The sequence below is a fragment of the Phocoena sinus genome, chromosome 7 (assembly GCF_008692025.1).
Source record: "Phocoena sinus isolate mPhoSin1 chromosome 7, mPhoSin1.pri, whole genome shotgun sequence".
In the NCBI taxonomy this organism is placed as follows: domain Eukaryota; kingdom Metazoa; phylum Chordata; class Mammalia; order Artiodactyla; family Phocoenidae; genus Phocoena; species Phocoena sinus.
The window spans coordinates 31,106,449-31,123,547 of NC_045769.1; the positions used below are offsets into that span (position 1 = coordinate 31,106,449).

General features: G+C 39.1%; 1 protein-coding gene across 2 annotated transcripts in view; it reads right to left on the minus strand.

The window, feature by feature from the left end:
* PARD3B (par-3 family cell polarity regulator beta) overlaps positions 1–17,099 on the minus strand; it is a 1,051,931-nt gene that overhangs the window by 488,153 nt on the left and 546,679 nt on the right. For both annotated transcript variants that reach the window (XM_032637435.1, XM_032637436.1), the window contains 2 exons: positions 15,111–15,250; positions 13,864–13,992 (listed from right to left, as the gene is read on the minus strand). In XM_032637435.1, coding sequence (XP_032493326.1) covers positions 13,864–13,992; positions 15,111–15,250 — 269 coding nt within the window. The remainder of the gene's footprint in view (positions 1–13,863; positions 13,993–15,110; positions 15,251–17,099) is intronic.

The following is a 17,099-nucleotide window of genomic DNA, read 5'->3' on the forward strand; positions in this document are numbered from 1 at the left end:
CCTACATAGCACATAAAACTATCAAGTTGATAATTACATTAATATTTATTTATATAATTTATTTACAACCTGTCTAGTACCCAAGAGGAACTGAGGTGGCTTGCATTAATAATTATGTTGAAAATATCTGCCAAGTTTTCATCAAGGTGCTAGTGTTGACACAGTCTTTTTCTAATAGAAGAATCCAGAACCCAGAGATTTTGTTTTTATTCCATTAAGGATGGCCAAAATATTAATGAATAGTGTTTGTAATTCATTCACTTTTCTCTATGCGTAATGGAAATAAGCTTTAAATAAACTGTGGCTGTGGGTCCAGACGAGGCAATTTCTAGTCAGAACACAGGTTGTATGCTGTAAGCTGGTTGGTAAATTTGATTCTTGGGACTCGATTTTTTATTTTCCTAAAAAGAAATACTGGTAAATTGTGCCTAGGTTTCAATTAGCCAACATGGTTTGTTCACTCTGCAGTATCTTCAAAACATAACAGTACATAGGAATTTACATTCTATTGGATGGACTATATTTAAGAATGTTCTATGGGAAAATACACCTAAATTTCCAATTTAGGAAAGAAGGAACACATTCTCTTCTGAGCTAGCTATGGGACAAGTCTCTTATGGTACCCATAGCTATGGTGGTGTCAGGAGAGTATTAGAAGAAGGGCTCCATCTGTGTCTACTAACTACTATGGCAACAAGCACCACGATGGCAGGGGGTTGAAAAGGTGGCCAGAAGACGGATATCTGTTGTCAATTTGTTAGCTCTACACTTACTTAGGAGAAGGCATTCTTTAGGTCAGAAGCTCCCAAGGCATTCTGAACTGTGGAACAAACACTCAGAGATGGACTCCTGCTGCCCATTTATATACACAGATTATTCATAATTCAGGCACTGTCTTTATGGGGTGTCATGCCAAGATCTGATGCACAGAAATTCACAGAAATTTCCAGTAGGAAGAGATCTAAGAGATCATTTAGTTTAGTCTTCTCATTTTATAGATAAGGAAAGTCTTCTCCCATTTTACTATCAAAATACTTCTTATTCTGATGATTTAATCTTAGTATTTATTATTATTGACTCCCGGTCCCCAATCCAGGTCGTGGGTGTCTACTATAGAGTAAACCTCTACATGGGATGGGAAAAAAAGGGAAAAGCATATCCCTCACTTAGGGAGAGAAGTATCCAGAATAGAGACAGCAATTTATGTTTAGTAAGAATGTCATGGTTAAAATGTTGCTAAACAGCCAAGTAGGGAAAGGGGAATGGCTTATAGACTTTTTGTCTCTTGCACTCTATTTGCACTAAGAACTCGATAAAAGTTTTGTGAATACAATACAGAAAGATAAGGCCCAAGAAGTTAAATGGCCTTTCTAAAAACTCAACCATCCAGTGGAAGCCCTGGGCCAGGAACTGAATCTTACATCCCTGACCAATACTCATTCTGCTATAGAACGGTGTACTCACCAACTTTCCTAACCTAACGTGATAGACTGTAATATTGGTCCCAGTGAATTATGCCTTCTTGAAACATGCCTACTGCTCTTTCTGTCCAAATGTAGAATCCATCCACCTCTCCTGTGAATCTTGATTGGCCACGTAACTTGCTCTGGCCAAGAGAATGAGGCAGAAGTAACATTGTGCAACTTGCAAGGCTGGGCTTTAAGAACACCTGTACCTTCTGCTTCTGCTGTCTTGAGAATGTCATGTAAGGAAGATGTACTGCCTTCTGGAGGATGAGAAGGCACATGAAGGAGAACCAAAGTGCCCCACCCAACAGCCAGCACCAACTGAAAGCCTTGTAACGGATGCCATCTTGGACTTTCCAGCCCAGTAGATGCTTCAGTTGAATGCAGGCTACACGAATAAGCCCAAACACAAAACTTATAAACAAAGACCTTATAAAAGAGGGCTTCAAATAGATCCTAAATTCACATTTGAGGGATTTCCTATGCTATCCCTAGAAATGGCCTTATTATAGACTTGCAAATTTTGCTGTGATAGCGTAAGTAGCCAACAAGAATATCACTACAACCAAGACGCTTCGTTTCTCTACTCCTTCCTTTTCCTCAGTTTTCCTTCCTGCCTTTGGCTCATGCTTCTCCATATTCCTGGAAGTTTTCCCCTCCTTGCTTCTTTGAATTTATCCATGGCCCAACCAAAGTCCTACCCCATAAATGAAATTTTTCATGATTTAAAAACCCTTATTAATTTCTTTCTTTTTTAACTTCTAGTTCACTATTAATCTCTCAGCTTCTTCCTTAAATTTGTACACCTATTTCCCTCCCACTAGCTTTACCCACAGATGATAGGTACTATGCCATATTCTTACCCTGGTTCTCTAACGGCGCTTAGCACTGTCTATAAGCTCCGGTAGTTCAGGGATCACGATTTAGTGCATCTTAGAATACTCAGTGCCTGGTACAACACCTAGCATAAACAAACAATAAGTATTTGATCAACTGAACTGGAAACAGATGTTCAGTAAATATTTATTGAACAACTGGGTCCTGTTATCATCAATGCAGATCCAGACATAGACGGAAATGGAGGCCCAAGAAGACAATTCTCCTGAACATCAGTCTCTCTTTGTGTATCATGGATGAGAAGCATTTGATCTCAGGGAGATGGAGTGCAAGCAAGTCATGGGTAACATGCTGTGCTTGGGTGTTTTTGTGTTTTGCCACTTTCTGTTTTTTTTGTTTGTTTGTTTGTTTCTGTGTGTTTTTCCCCTCCAGCGGGAAGTCAAGGGTCTACAGTTGAAAGATGTAGCTGCTAGGAAGGAGAGAAGGGAGCCCTGTTGAGTCAGGCTGAAAGTCTGTAACACCTGCAGGGTGCTAAGGCTGACAGTTCCATAAACCAGGAGCCAGAGGCACCAGTATTTATGCAACAAAGACCAGCAAGGGGAGGCTTTGTTGTTCTTGGGGATGATATATCTCTCCATTCTACCACCATCTTCATCTACCGCTTGGCATTTTAATGTAGTTTAACATAATATACTATTACCTTCCTCTTTGTCACCACCTGGCATTTTAATGTAATATAGAAATAAAAATATTCTGCAATTGAGAGATACCATACTAAGCGTTATTTGCTTCCAGAAAGGCAGGATGATAGGTCAGAGCAAGAAAGAAAAGGAGAGAGGCAGGAAAAGAAGAGAAAGAGGAAATATAAGAAAATTGAAATAACATTTTAAGCTGTTAAACAATCCTTCCTTAGGTCCTAAGCCTCTAAGAAATGCAAAGAATTAATTACGGAAAGGCTCGGTGATAAAAGTCCTTCATATAACTCAGTAAGTGGCCAGGAAACATAATTGAGCTCGTTTATAATTGAATATCCTGCCATTGGGGCAGATTTAAAGAAGGGTATACTTAAAGAGACATAACAATATTAAATGTCTTTTTGTCTTCTTAACATTGTGATAAAACATTCTTTTTTAAAGAGAGAACTAAGACTGGGGTGGGGCTTTCTTTAGGCAGCAACAGGAATTGAATAGTACATGATTTGTACTTGGGCATCTTAATTTAAATAATTCTAATATCTTAAAGAAAAATGCATCTTAACTCCTTCGATGTTTTATTATATCTGACAAGTTCAGTAAAAGGGCACCTATCTACTGGTGCATTATGCATCATATGTTCTGCACACTCATTAAAAATAATGAGAACATATTTAAAAGTCATTGCCCAGAGAATCTTTAGGGACGGGGCATGGGAAGAGGTAAGTGGCAACAGATTGTTACCTAAGTGTCTATCTCTGTTTTATCAGCCCTTAGGAAAAAAAAGAAAAGTAACAAGCTGATATTCTTTAACGATAAAGATCACACATTTTCTTGAAAAACAGGCAGATGCAACATGTTCAAACCTCTCAGTATACTTTCAAAGTGAAATGGACTCTTGCGGTAGTTTCACATGTGTGGTATTTACTTTGATAACAGCTGGAAAAGTCGACCACAACCAATTATGGAAGTACTTTTTTCCCCTTAATCTTTAAATATCCTTTACAAAGTGAACGCATTTCCTTATCTTACAGCAAATGTACCTTAACAAATGTACTGATCACAGGCATCGGGGTAATTAGGCAAATCAAGGTCATCCCTGAGCTTGGTAACACCTTCTTATCCAGCTGTTCCATATCAGCAGCTGGCATGAATTACTGGTAACATTTGCTAACTGGATAATAAGAAGGATATGGTCTGTGGCTGCTCACAATATTCCTTTTTCTGAGCTGTTTAAACATGTATATTCAGAAAACTCTTCTTTTTTCTAGCCTCTGGAAGCCTAATCATGGCCACAGTGGCCACTAAAAGACATATGTCTTGTGCCATGAGAGTACGGCCAGATCTCATGGCTCTTCATCCTTAGCTTTGCAAGAGAATGCAATTAGGCCCCAGTCCCCTGAATGTCAGGAGAGCTTCTTTTCAGCACAGAACACTCCTCCTTGCACCACCTTCCAAACTCCAACAAAACCAGTCTTGTGATAAAACCCATTAAGTATTTTCATTCTGACACCTGGAAGCCATACAACCAGGCAAAATGGCCAGCACTTCCACCACCTGTTTTAATAATGCTGAACCAGAGCATTTATCATCATCTATTTTATCAAGACTAGATTTTGCTGACAAGGGCTCAGTAAAATTCTTTTAGGTATGAGTACTTCCCAGGGAGTAGCAGATGACTATTAATCCCTCAGCCTTGTGGGTTCTTGAATGCATTTTTAAAAACTGGCAGAGATTAAGGGCCTGGTCTTTTAGTACACAGCGCAAGTGAGAAGACACGATGCTTATCTCAGTCAGGTGGAAGTCTTCCTTTAAAAATATTTCTGATTTTGACAAACAGTATAAATTTTGGTACGGGGCAATATCTCTGTGCCTCATTTTTTGCCACCTTTAAAATGAGTTAAATGGGAACAACTAAGCATAGTGGCTCTGTGACAGTACACGAGGATTACTTTCTTAGGAGCTTTACAGACTTTGACCTGAATTCAACACAGCAGAATGGGGATGGTAGATTATGGTCCATGCACGGGGCCGGTGGAGGATACCTTACCTGCAGCACACCATGTTGGAGAAAAAATAAATGTAACTGCAAACAAATGCCAATAACCCAATCTTCTAAGCTTCCCTAAAAGTACCTCCCTTTGGTATGTGTCTAAATCTACGAGTTACAAGGTGGCACATAACACACTTTGAGCACAATCAAATTGAGCGTGAAAATTTTAAAGCACAATCGAGTTGGGCCTGAAAAAGTCAAGTACAATTGAGTTTGCCTAAATGAATCAGGTGTAATTGAGCTGAGTAACTGGATTGCGTTCAGTACTGGCCCTTTGCCAAAATGAGGGGCACGTGGCTAAAGATACCTAACTCAATTGCGCTTGAAATTTGCACTGAATACCTTTTTCTTTTTTTTTTTTTTTTTGCGGTACGCGGGCCTCTCACCACTGTGGCCTCTCCCGCTGCGGAGCACAGGCTCCGGACGCGGGCTCAGCAGCCATGGCTCACGGGCCCAGCCGCTCTGCGGCATGTGGGATCCTCCCGGACCGGGGCACGAACCCGTGTCCCCTGCATCGGCAGGCGGACTCTCAACCACTGCGCCTCCAGGGAAGCCCTCACTGAATACTTTTCACAGAGCAGGAAATTGTTTGCAGAACAGAAAGATAAAGTTGAAAATGTGATTATTGAAGCTAGTCAGCTAGAGGCAGTAAGTTATCCTACAGGCCTTATTACACTCTACAACTAAACCACTATTCCAGTGGTTCTCAAATTTGAGGGAGCATCAGAACTATCTGGAGTGCTTGTTAAAATACATCTTTGAGCTCCACCCCTAGAGTTTCTGATTTCTTAGCTCTGGAGGGAGCCTGAGAATTTGCATGTTTAACAAGTTCCCAGGTGATGCTATACTGCTGGGCTGAGACCATGTTTTGAGGACCATTGTTCTAACACGTTATTGTAGCCAAGATTGAAACATTTTAAAAGTACTTTAAAATACTTTTAATACTTCAAAAATGCCTATAATGTTTTAAAATAAAAAGTACTTATACTTATTGTTTTTATATGTCTTTACAAATAAACTGTACAACTAGACCATGCAAATGTCTTCTTCATGATAATTTAAACTACTTAAACTGTCATTTACATTTATTTTAAAAAAAATTAATAGATTTTTATTGGAGTATAACTGCTTCACAATACTGTGTTAGTTTCTGTGGTACAACAAAGTGAATCAGCCAGATGCATACATATATCCCCAGATCCCCCCTCCCTCTTGCTTCTCTCTCCCACCCTCCCTATCCCACCCCTCTAGGTGGTCACAAAGCACCGAGCTGATATCCCTGTGCTATGCAGCTACTTCCCACTAGCTATCTACTGTACGTTTGGTAGTGTACATATGTCGATGCTACTCTCACTTCGCCCCAGCTTCCCCCTCCCACCCTGTGTCCTTAAGTCCATTCTCTATGTCTACATCTTTACATTTAATACTAACTATCCTTATCCTCATTGTCTTGTGTGTAATTAAAGTTGCTAGTGCCCTGATATCTAAGGAAGTCTCTGCATATATTTTGTTTTAAAATGATTGTAGCAGGATGGATAATGCATTCAATACAGATTAGATATAGATCGGGGTAATAGCTGTTCTAGCAATACCTTTTCCAGCTTTCTATATTGTCTACTTTAATAATGCATAGCTTTCACTTATTCAGTCAACAAATATATACTGAGCGCAGAGTGTGCACCAGGCATGGGAAATAACAGGAGTCAATACTATTCGACACCTACCACGTGTTAGCATCCATGCCCAACTCATTCTCACAACAACCCTACAAGGTAGGTGCTATCATCATCCTTATTTGACAAGTGAAGAAACTGAGGCAGAGAGGTTGAGTAAGATGGTGAAGCAGGGATTCAGCCCATGAGACTCCCAAACCTGGACTCTTAATTGCTATTTGTCTACAGTTCTTAAGGTGACTCAGAAGCATGGTAAGTTTTGAATATAAATGGAAAACTAAGTGAGGCTCCATAACCCAGACTTGGGGGTTCAAGGAGGCTCTGTAAGTAAATGTCTTAAGGAGTTGTACAGTGAGAGGGAAGGGAGGGGGTGTCCTAAGGAGAACGAAGTCTCACAGCAATTGATTGACAAAGAGAGGGCACCGGTAATGTTTTAAACAAGAGAAAAAAAAGTTTGGAATGGCTAGAGAGCAGGGAGAAGGCAAAAATGCTGATGATCACTGGCCAAAGACCAGCTTGGGATCCACGAAAGGAACACAATTCTAGGCCAAAAATAATCGTTTTCTTCTCCAAACCTGCCTATGTATCTTCTGTCTCTAGATAGAAGATCTCAAACTTGGGTTTGAGATCCAAACTCAAAACTTGGGTAGATTTGATATATCTCATTCCATTACCCTAACATCTATCACATGCCAAAGCCAAAGTTTTCTATTTCCATAGCCCTCTCTGTTCCCAATGAGTGGGAAGCTCTAACTGTGCACTTAATCTCTCTTATTTAGATGAGCAATAACGATAACAAGTAACATTTGCTGAATCCCATTCTATGTGCCCTATACATGCATCTCATTTAATGCTAACAAACAGTCTCTAAGGTAGACAAAAATCTGATCCCCATGTTTGTGATGAGTGGGGGCATAGGGAAGTAACTTAATTGCGGCCATTCAGCCAATCAGTAGGAGAGCCAGGATTCAACCCAGGTCTGACTAAACCCAGCTCTTAAGCTCCCCGTCATTACAGTCTAGTGAACTGCAACAGATCCTAGCAGGTATCCTAATACCTTTTCACCCCTTACAAACAATACTACTCATGATAGCTCCTTGCTCAGTAATCTACCAGGATGGGCTACTTACTATCTCCTTGATGTATTTTGTATTTTCCAGCCTCTGAGTATCTGAAGACGCTATCTCCTTCCCCCCGTAGCTCTGCATTTTGAAATCCTACTCAATCATCAAGATTCTTCTCCAATACCATTAGGTTCTTAAAGGTTTTTTGGTCCCCAACTTTGAATTCCCGTAACACTTTATTTGCATAATTTGATCAACTCATCACTCTTTTTTCTTTATGGGCTAGAAGCTTCTTGAGGACAGGGACACATCTTGTTGATTCTGGAGGCCATGCTGCATAGCCTTGACTACTGGTTGAACAGAAATGCAGTAAGAAGGAAACTGAAATTACTGTAGAAAGAAGCAGAAATGGAGATTGTATCTTAGCAAGGACTCCATCTGAAGTCATAGAACTGAGTTACTTGGAGAATCTATAAAATATAGCAATGCATTTTGGTTTTTGCATAATTATTTAAATTCTAAAACATAACTCTTGCACCCTTGGTTTAGGTAGAAAAATCATTCTGAAACCATCCTTCAATTTCTGCTACTTATTCACAAATAACCACTATAATATTCATTCCTCCTTAAGTACCTTGGTTAATTAAGCATGGAATCATTTTGAATCAAATAGCCAAAGGGAATAAAATGTCAGTTAAATGAGGTTCATCTAAGTTTTCAAGCTAAAATTCTTGCATGGTTCACGATGTTAAATAATTTGACATTTGAGGGGTGAATTTTTCACTTAGGAAGAAGATAGAGTAAACCGTGAAGGGGTTGGGGCCATGTGCCATTTGCTAAGGTAGTTACCGGGACTGGTGAAACGGTAGTGCTGGAATACACCGATCTCAGCAACTATTAAGGGAGCCTCCACATACGCACGCATCAGTTTTTTCTCAGCAAAAGCGATGTTCCTGAGGGAAGGTCAGATCAGCATGACACACATAGCTAACTTTGGGATCTCAATCATTCCAGGCAGGAGCAACTTGCTTGCTTGAAACGTAGGTATTGCCCCTTGCAGAGGCCAGTGTTTAATAGCGGGCAAACGTGGCAGGTAGAAATTATAAATACATTTGAAATTTTCTCAGCTTGTTTTACCCACCAGGGTTTGCTGTGATTTTCAGGATAATTTAAAGATAAGGCAGCAGCAGGTCAGAACATGAAACGTTAAACAGGTTAACAACGAAATGGCAGAATACTTCTTTTTTCCCCCGTAAACGAAAGAAGACAGCCACATACATGTACACGTACATGCACATACGTGGCCAATAATAAAGTGTTGCTTTCTCTGAAGTCCTTAAAAATACAGGCCTGGAATACATAGAAAACCTTTAGTTTTTCAGAATCTTTTCTGAATGGAAAGAGAGCTTTATCTGACACTTTGCACAAGACAAAAATAATTTTAGGTATCAGGGATGGAAAAGAACTTGCAGACCATGTCTCTCACAGAACAGACCAAACAAACCACCGAATAAGTAGCACAGTTTTTGTTTCAAGTGCAGGCGCAGGTACAGCAGCTTCACCTTCGGATTCTATTACCAACACTGATCTCAAAGTCCCTTTTGCAAAAATGTTCCTTATGTGAACACCTCTTTAATAAACGCTCACCCAGTAAGGGGATGAGAACATCAAAGGATCTTCTGGACTGGGATTCTGGAAAGATTACCTTTGAAGCACAGTTCTTTTGGTAAAAATACTAGAAAGAGCTAAATAGTAATGATGTTATTAAATGATGTTATTATATAAATTCCTTTCATTTGATTTTCAACCCAGACTGCCACAGATGGAAAGAAAGTTGGCTAAACATGCTGCTATACTTGTGATACTAACCAATTACTCAGGAAGGAAGACATGGACCAGCAAATACAAGCGTTCAGCACAGTTCTCTGATGTGGCAAGTCAGGAGAAATGACCAGGAAATGGATGCTGAGGCCTTTGGAATGACAGAGGGTCACATTCGAGAGACCATCCTATATTGGGCCTTCCTGTGGAACTGCTGACAACATGCTCCCTTGGCTGTGAGCGTTAAGACTTCACAGGAAGCTAATGATAACAAGGAAGTAAGGAAGATTTAACTGTCAGAAAATAGGCAGAGCAGTGCTGTTAAGAGGGTACAGAGCTCACGAAATAGCACAGCTTAACAAAAGGGAGAGGACAGTTTCTCCGAACAGGAAACCAATAAACAGTTTGTTTTCTTCAAAGGAGACAGAACGAGACAAAAGCAGGAAGTGCTGTCCTTCCTTCATCCTGCCAGATTTTCAATGGCAAGTCAAGCGTGTGTATCAATCACAATAAGGGAGAAGAGACCAAAATGATACCACCTTCAATTTTTTGAAAGAAAAATACAAAGATGTATCACGTCGCACACTCTTCTTGATTCTGCGCTTTCAAATAGTCCAGTGTCACACTCTGAGTATTTCCCACTGAAATAGCCCGTGAATGCCAAGCATGACCTCTTTATAAACTTCCTGCAGAGTTCCTGCTGTTTAGCATTCAAGACAGGTATTTGGGCTGGAAAAATAATATTATTCCACATTTCTCCAAAACAAAGATTCCGGGTCCACATTACTTCAGTGCTTGTTAGCCTCAAAGGCCCTTGCTTTGCTGTGGTTACAAAGAATATTCCACATATTTGGACAGTTAGAAGTCAAATATTTTTCAAAGAGACTATTTGCCAGAGAATTCTAAGAGAATGGACACTAACCACATGCCCTCCGAATTTTGTATAACACAGAAAATGATGAGAACAAAGAATTTATTTTCACTTATAATCTCATAGTCACACAATTAATTTAATATGCTCCCTGGTGGGCTTGGCCTATGACATCACTTTCTGGGATAGAAACCCAATTTCACTAAACTATATTAAATGAGAGTGAAATAACATATACAGACTGCCTGGCTTGTCAATTTGGTGGGTTACACAAATTTTGTCTGTAATTCTGTATTTGGGATACCAGAATACATATTAAAATAATGAAAAAGAAAACAATCAATGTTCAAAATAGTGGTTAATCCCAGGTAAGCCTGCATAAATCTATTTACCCCAGAATACCTATACAGTATTGTGTTTACAATACTACAGAAGTGGTAATGTACTAGAAGAAACAAGTATAGCTAACATATTTAGTACCTACAATTGACCAGAAGCAACACTTAGAGCTTTGCATGCATTATCTCTTTTAATTGTCACAGAAATCTAATGATACAGATCAGGACTGAGCCTCAGAATGATTTTGTGATCTGCTCTGGATCACACAGTAGGTAGTAAAGACAGAAGTTGAGCTTCAGAGACAATAGTAAATGCTAAGAAACCTAGGCATCTAGTTCCTGCTGACTGTGGGCCCATGGACACATGGCCCATGGTTACTCAACCACCCTGAGCCTCTGTTTTCTCAGCTACAAAAGTAGAGCTGGACTCACAGATTCTTTCAGCTCCCTTTAGTCCAAAAATTCTATTATTCCATTTGCTAACTTCTAGATGTAATTGTCTTTGACTAAAAATGCTTCCAGAGTTTCAAACTTGAATAAGATCAGCATCCCTTTCCCCCTTACTGGGGGCAGGGGTGGGAGTTGGTGGGGATAAGGGGGGCTGGGAGAGCTTATAGGAAGAAGGAATTAGCTGTGCAGTTGGGAATTCTAGAGGACATATGGAAAAGGGGTATAACTAACTGTTAGATGGGGAACGAGGGACTCGTGAGTGTTTGAGTTCCTAGCTGGAGCTCTGCTATTGGGTTCCTCCGCATGCCTAGGGGCTGCCTGGAATATTTCTCTCTTTATGCAGGATTTTACTCCTCCCAGGACCACAGTTCAAAAGAATACACAATCAAAACTTCTTTCTTAGTTCTCCTATCCCTGAAACAAGTACATAGTCCTACTGAGGTTTTCTAACCACTTTTATCACCAGCAACCAACGAATTAAATAAGAAGTGTAAGGGCTTCCTGCTATATATCCATGCTGCCCCCTTTTGTGTTGTTTCTTTTCACTTTGACCCTTGTAGAGAAAGACCAACGTCTTTGGATAAATAAAAGATTGAGGGAAAGAATCCATCTGAATTTAGAGAAAAAAAATCTAGACTTCGAGTTTTGACAGCATTTCTCTTTAGGAAGAGTCGGGAGCTTCAGTGAGGAGATGAGGCCGTAACTCAAGATTCTGCCTTCCAAAGCGCTGAGTGTGGAGGAGTCCACTAGCGGAAAGGAGGTGGGGAGTGCATCTCCCCTTTCCTATTTTACCATGGATCTTCTCAAAGCACAAAAGAGGACAAGAGGAAAAATGGATAAGATGATGGGAAAGATAACGAAGGATCGAAAGGAAACTCCATGGTACAGAAACATGGAAGGAAGGGGTTCCTTTGGCCAGTACTAAGGAGGGTTAATATATGAGAGGAGGTTCAGGAAGGCTGTATATTCAAATGTGGATATAAACACATGTAACAGAATATTAGACCCAGAGTAGGTATCTTAGAGGTTATCTAGTCTTATCACCTTACCAACAGGAGAATTGTTTCTGGAGCATCTTTGACAGATGGTGAGGCAGGTTCTGTTTCAGTATGCTAAATAACCTGTTTCCATCTTGGACAGCTCCAACAGTTAGAAAGTGCTTGTAACATTATCACTCCCAACTATTTGTTTTGGAACAGGCTCACACAGGACAGGAAATTAGTCTTAATTATTTTTGTATCCCCAGAACCTCCAAGTTAGTGCACAGCACATGCTCAGTAACGTGTTTGTTGGATTAATGCATAAATAAATGAATGGATATAAACTATCTGAAGAAACAGACTAAAATTTACTTTCCAATCCATACAATAACTCTTTATATATGTGATAGCAATTATCAGTACTAAACTTTTTTTTCCAAGTTAACTATACTCAATTTTCTCAACACTCACTATTCTGATGATCTCACTCGGGGAACCTATCATATTACCCATATGTGCCTTTGTCCTTTCTTATATAGATTCAAAGGAAATAAAAAACAAAGGGTAATTAGCAGTCCTTTGACCACATCTATTCTACTTTATTATTAGCCATAAAAGTCCTTTGAAGTTTCTAAAGCCTCCTTAAATATTTCAATAATAAATATTATGTGTTCATTGTAAAAAAAAAAAAAAAGAGAAAATAAAAATCTCTCATAATCCCAACAATCTGAGTGCATCTCCTTCCAGCTTTTTAAAAAAGATTTTTAATGTAATTTGTCATACTGCATATGTCATTTTATACCCAACTTTTTACTTAATAATATCCTATGAACATTTCTCATATTATTATTAATTCCTCACAGAGACCATTTTAAGTACTTACTATATTTCATTGGAAAGCGATCCAGTTATTTATTTAACCAGTACCTTCTTGCTGTACCATGCCCAATATATCACTATAATAAATAGGACCGGAGAAAAAAAATCAATATAGAAGAATTTTTTCCACATCTTTGATGATCAGTTTAGGACAAATTGCTAAAAGTATAGTTACTAGGTCAAAGGGTACACTTTTTTTTTTTAAAAGGGTACACATTTTTAAATTCTCTGTCTTGAGATGCCTTTCCTAGCCTTCAGTAGTAGGTTAAATTCCCTTGTTATATATTACTGTAGCACTCCACAGTTTGCTTTCATAATCTTCATCACCATTTTAAATACTTGGTTATATTTTAATTTCCCTTTGACTGCTAACTGCACTAAGGTAGGGCCATGAACATTTCTGCTGGTTGTGTTTTGCACAGGGCCTAGCCCATAGCACACACTCAATGTGCATTTTATTTTATGAAATACTGTTAATTGCCTCCTTGAAGGGTGTTTGAATTCGTACACTTGAAGCACTGTTTTCAGTTACCTACCTCACTGCGTCATCACATCATCATCACTGAAACAGTGATACCCCAAACAGGGGCAAAACACTGTAAGTGTGATTCACTTCTTTTTTTTTTTTTTTTAACAAACGAAGCCCGTGACTTAGAACTCATTTCTCAGCTATTATGAATTCACTGAGTGTATTATGTTCTGTATTGAAAATTCAGTAAGACTGTGATCTGAACATTACCAGCTCTCGGGGCAGAAAAGTTCCTTCCTGGCGGGCGATGACCAGTGATGCGGTCTCTCCCTGCTTGGTGCTCCTCAGCATGGCCACGAGCTCTTCCTGAGTTCGTCCAGTGACATCTCTGCCATTTACCTAATGCAGGCAACCGTATGAGCAGCCACAATTAAAACACTTGCCATCCCCTTCTTCCCTAGATGGTTTTTGAAAGCAAGCAGCAAATGGGCTCCCATGATCAATGAAGCTCTGCAAAGATGAAAACTGAATACATGAGCCCAAACCAACTATGTTTATGATGCTAGCAATATACCAACCATCATTATTGTGGTGCTGGACAGTCTCAGACATTCAGTAATTGGCATCAGCAGTTTTCCCTAAGACATCACATTCTTAGCAAGGACAAATCAAACTGACAGATACCAGAGAATGATTCCTCAAGTAGGAGGGAAGCTGATTTCAAATGCTTAGCTGTTACCATTCTCTGCCGAATACAAATAGGAGAAATGGACCGTTATCACACAGTAGATTCTTGAGGCATAAGTTTTTTTGTTATAATTCTACAATTTTCCATGTTTAGAAAATTATAGTCATCAGGTTACCATAGATTATTGGAGATTGTAATTTGGAGCTACATTAGTCATTTGGCCCATTTTCTATCATGATCTAGAACTATATAAAAAGCTATAGTGCTACTTCCATGCCATGAGAAAGTTCAATGGAACCAGCCAGTTTCAACGAATATGATTTCTTGAAAGGTAAATTGACAGTATATATTTAGCCAAGAAGATGATGCTATCAAACAAAAATAAATGACAACAACAACAAAAAAGCCTCTTGCTTTGGGTATTCCAAATACTTATCTATATGCATAGACCAACCTGAGACAGGCTGACCCACTCTTGGAGAAGTTTAAGGAAACAGTTACAAGGGCTTGGGTGCAACTTTGAAATCCTTAGCCCTAATTGAATATATGATGAACTCGTGGATTTGACCCAAATTCCCCAGGGACTCTAAGAGGCGGAAGTAAGAAAGAGGAGATAGGGAAAACTTTTCAATATTATTTGGCCCCATATCATTGTCCTTATTGAGGACTTACACAGATACGCTATTTATTAACCAGTTTTCTAATTAAAGTCCTTACCTTGTCTATAAGTACAGTTTTTAACATACTGAATTCAAAATTTAATACATTTTATATACTTATTTCAAGCACCAAGAAAGATTTTATTGAAGATATTCATTCTAATTCTTACCTCCAAAATTCTGTCTCCTGATTGTAGACGGCCATCTTTTATTGCTGCTCCCTTTGGTAAAATGTTTTTTACAAAAATGGGACCAGGACCATGTATGGAAGAATCTCTGGTAACCACAGTGAAACCAAGTCCTTCAGGTCCTAGTATATAAGACCAGGAAAACACACGGTCACCTTCAGCAGGAGTAATATTATATTCAATTTTATAGTTAAATCCACCTAATTTAGACCAATGCAGAATAAGTGAAAAATTGACATTCCAGTAAATAGTTTAAATATGCTTCAGTTTTTCTGGTTTTAAATACAGATTACAGCGCCTTACAGGCCATGATTGTATCACAGTGAATTTAGGGCCAGTGTAGATATATAACACTTTTGTTTACTAAGGTCCTAGAAGAAATACCACATGTTATCCATATACCTGGGAGACTGATTTCTCAGTAAACCATAACCTGACGTCATACTTTCCTGAGAAGCAAGAGGCCATCTGACATGTCAGGCTTTCAATCAACTAGCCAGCCTGTGGTTCCCCCTCCCCCTGAGTCTCCATTCCTTGTGTACTGCATCCCATTGTCCCATCACTCGTTCCTGTTACTCCTGTCCCGTTCTCTTGCATCTCCAGTTTCTCTCTTTGAGTTTATGTCTTTTTTCACTCTGTGTGAAGGCATGCTTAGATTTCTCTACCCTAAAGAATCCTTACATCAATCCTACTGCTTCTTCAATCTTCCATCACCAACTACCTACCCATGACCATGTCCAGTCATTTTTCCTATTCTGATCTTTCCCCTTTTCTAGCTTTCACACTTCTCACCAACCATTTTCTTGAAATTAACTCCCCCCTAGGTATTCATGTTTTTAGTTTCTGATTATTTTCCTGCCTCTCTGATCACAACATGTCTGTCACTCTTTCTCTTACCCATCGTTCTCCCACATAAACATAGATGTTCCCCAAGGATCTGGAACAATTTGTCCTCTAGACTTGCCTGGCATGCTCCTGGCTCCAACTACCATCTCCCTACAGATGACACTTACATCACTTTGTTTGTCTCTAATCTCTCTGGTGTCAGTCAGTCTCCAGGATATTACCATGCACGTTCTTTCACAAGCATTTTAAACTTCACTATGAACTTCCTTCTCCAACCCAGATCCTTGCCTTTTCTACTTAAAATTCTAATTTCTCGTAATGGTATCACCATTGCACAAGCCACCCGGCTGAAAACCTCAGCAATGACAATAATTCCTCTCTCTTCCTGCCTACATCCAGTCAGCAATTTAGGCATACATATTATATTCAGACAGACACCGTGCACCCTTGACTGATCCCTTGTTGTATGCTCTCTTCTTTAGTATATCTTTTTCTGTCAGATTAATCTTCCCAAAACACAGGTGTGGGATGTAATATTATTTATTTTTGCATTCAAGGCTTTTTAATGGATTTTTAAGGTCACATTCCATGTCTGATTTATCTATTCTCAAAGCACTCAACCCCATGTCTTATACATAGCTGCACAATTTGTATGAAAAGCACAAGTGATGCATTTACATATAAAGCCTAATTGTGCCTCCTATCGATACATTTTCTTCCCTGTATAGAATTCTTATAGGAGGACGAAATTTTGACCAGAGGGTTTTTCAGAATAATCTCTATATCCCAATTAAAGGTACATGTAATTTGCTTTAGATATATGTGAATAAGTATTCTAAAACTACCTTGTGATCATTACATTTCCTATTAATTCAGATAAGAATCCATAAAATCTTGGTTTCTTTTGAATGGAGTCTTGAAAATCACAGTGGGTTGCAGAGGGTTGCAGTGGGGGAAGGGATTATCAAGAGAAGTTACAAAATTAAAAAAAGTGCAGAAATTCATGAATGTGTATGTGTGTATGTATAATATTGCATAAATATCTATGAACACACATGATCTAGTCTTATTGATCTGGGCTGCAAATGGATGAAAAAGTTGAAAAAGATGAAGAAAAAAGGTTAT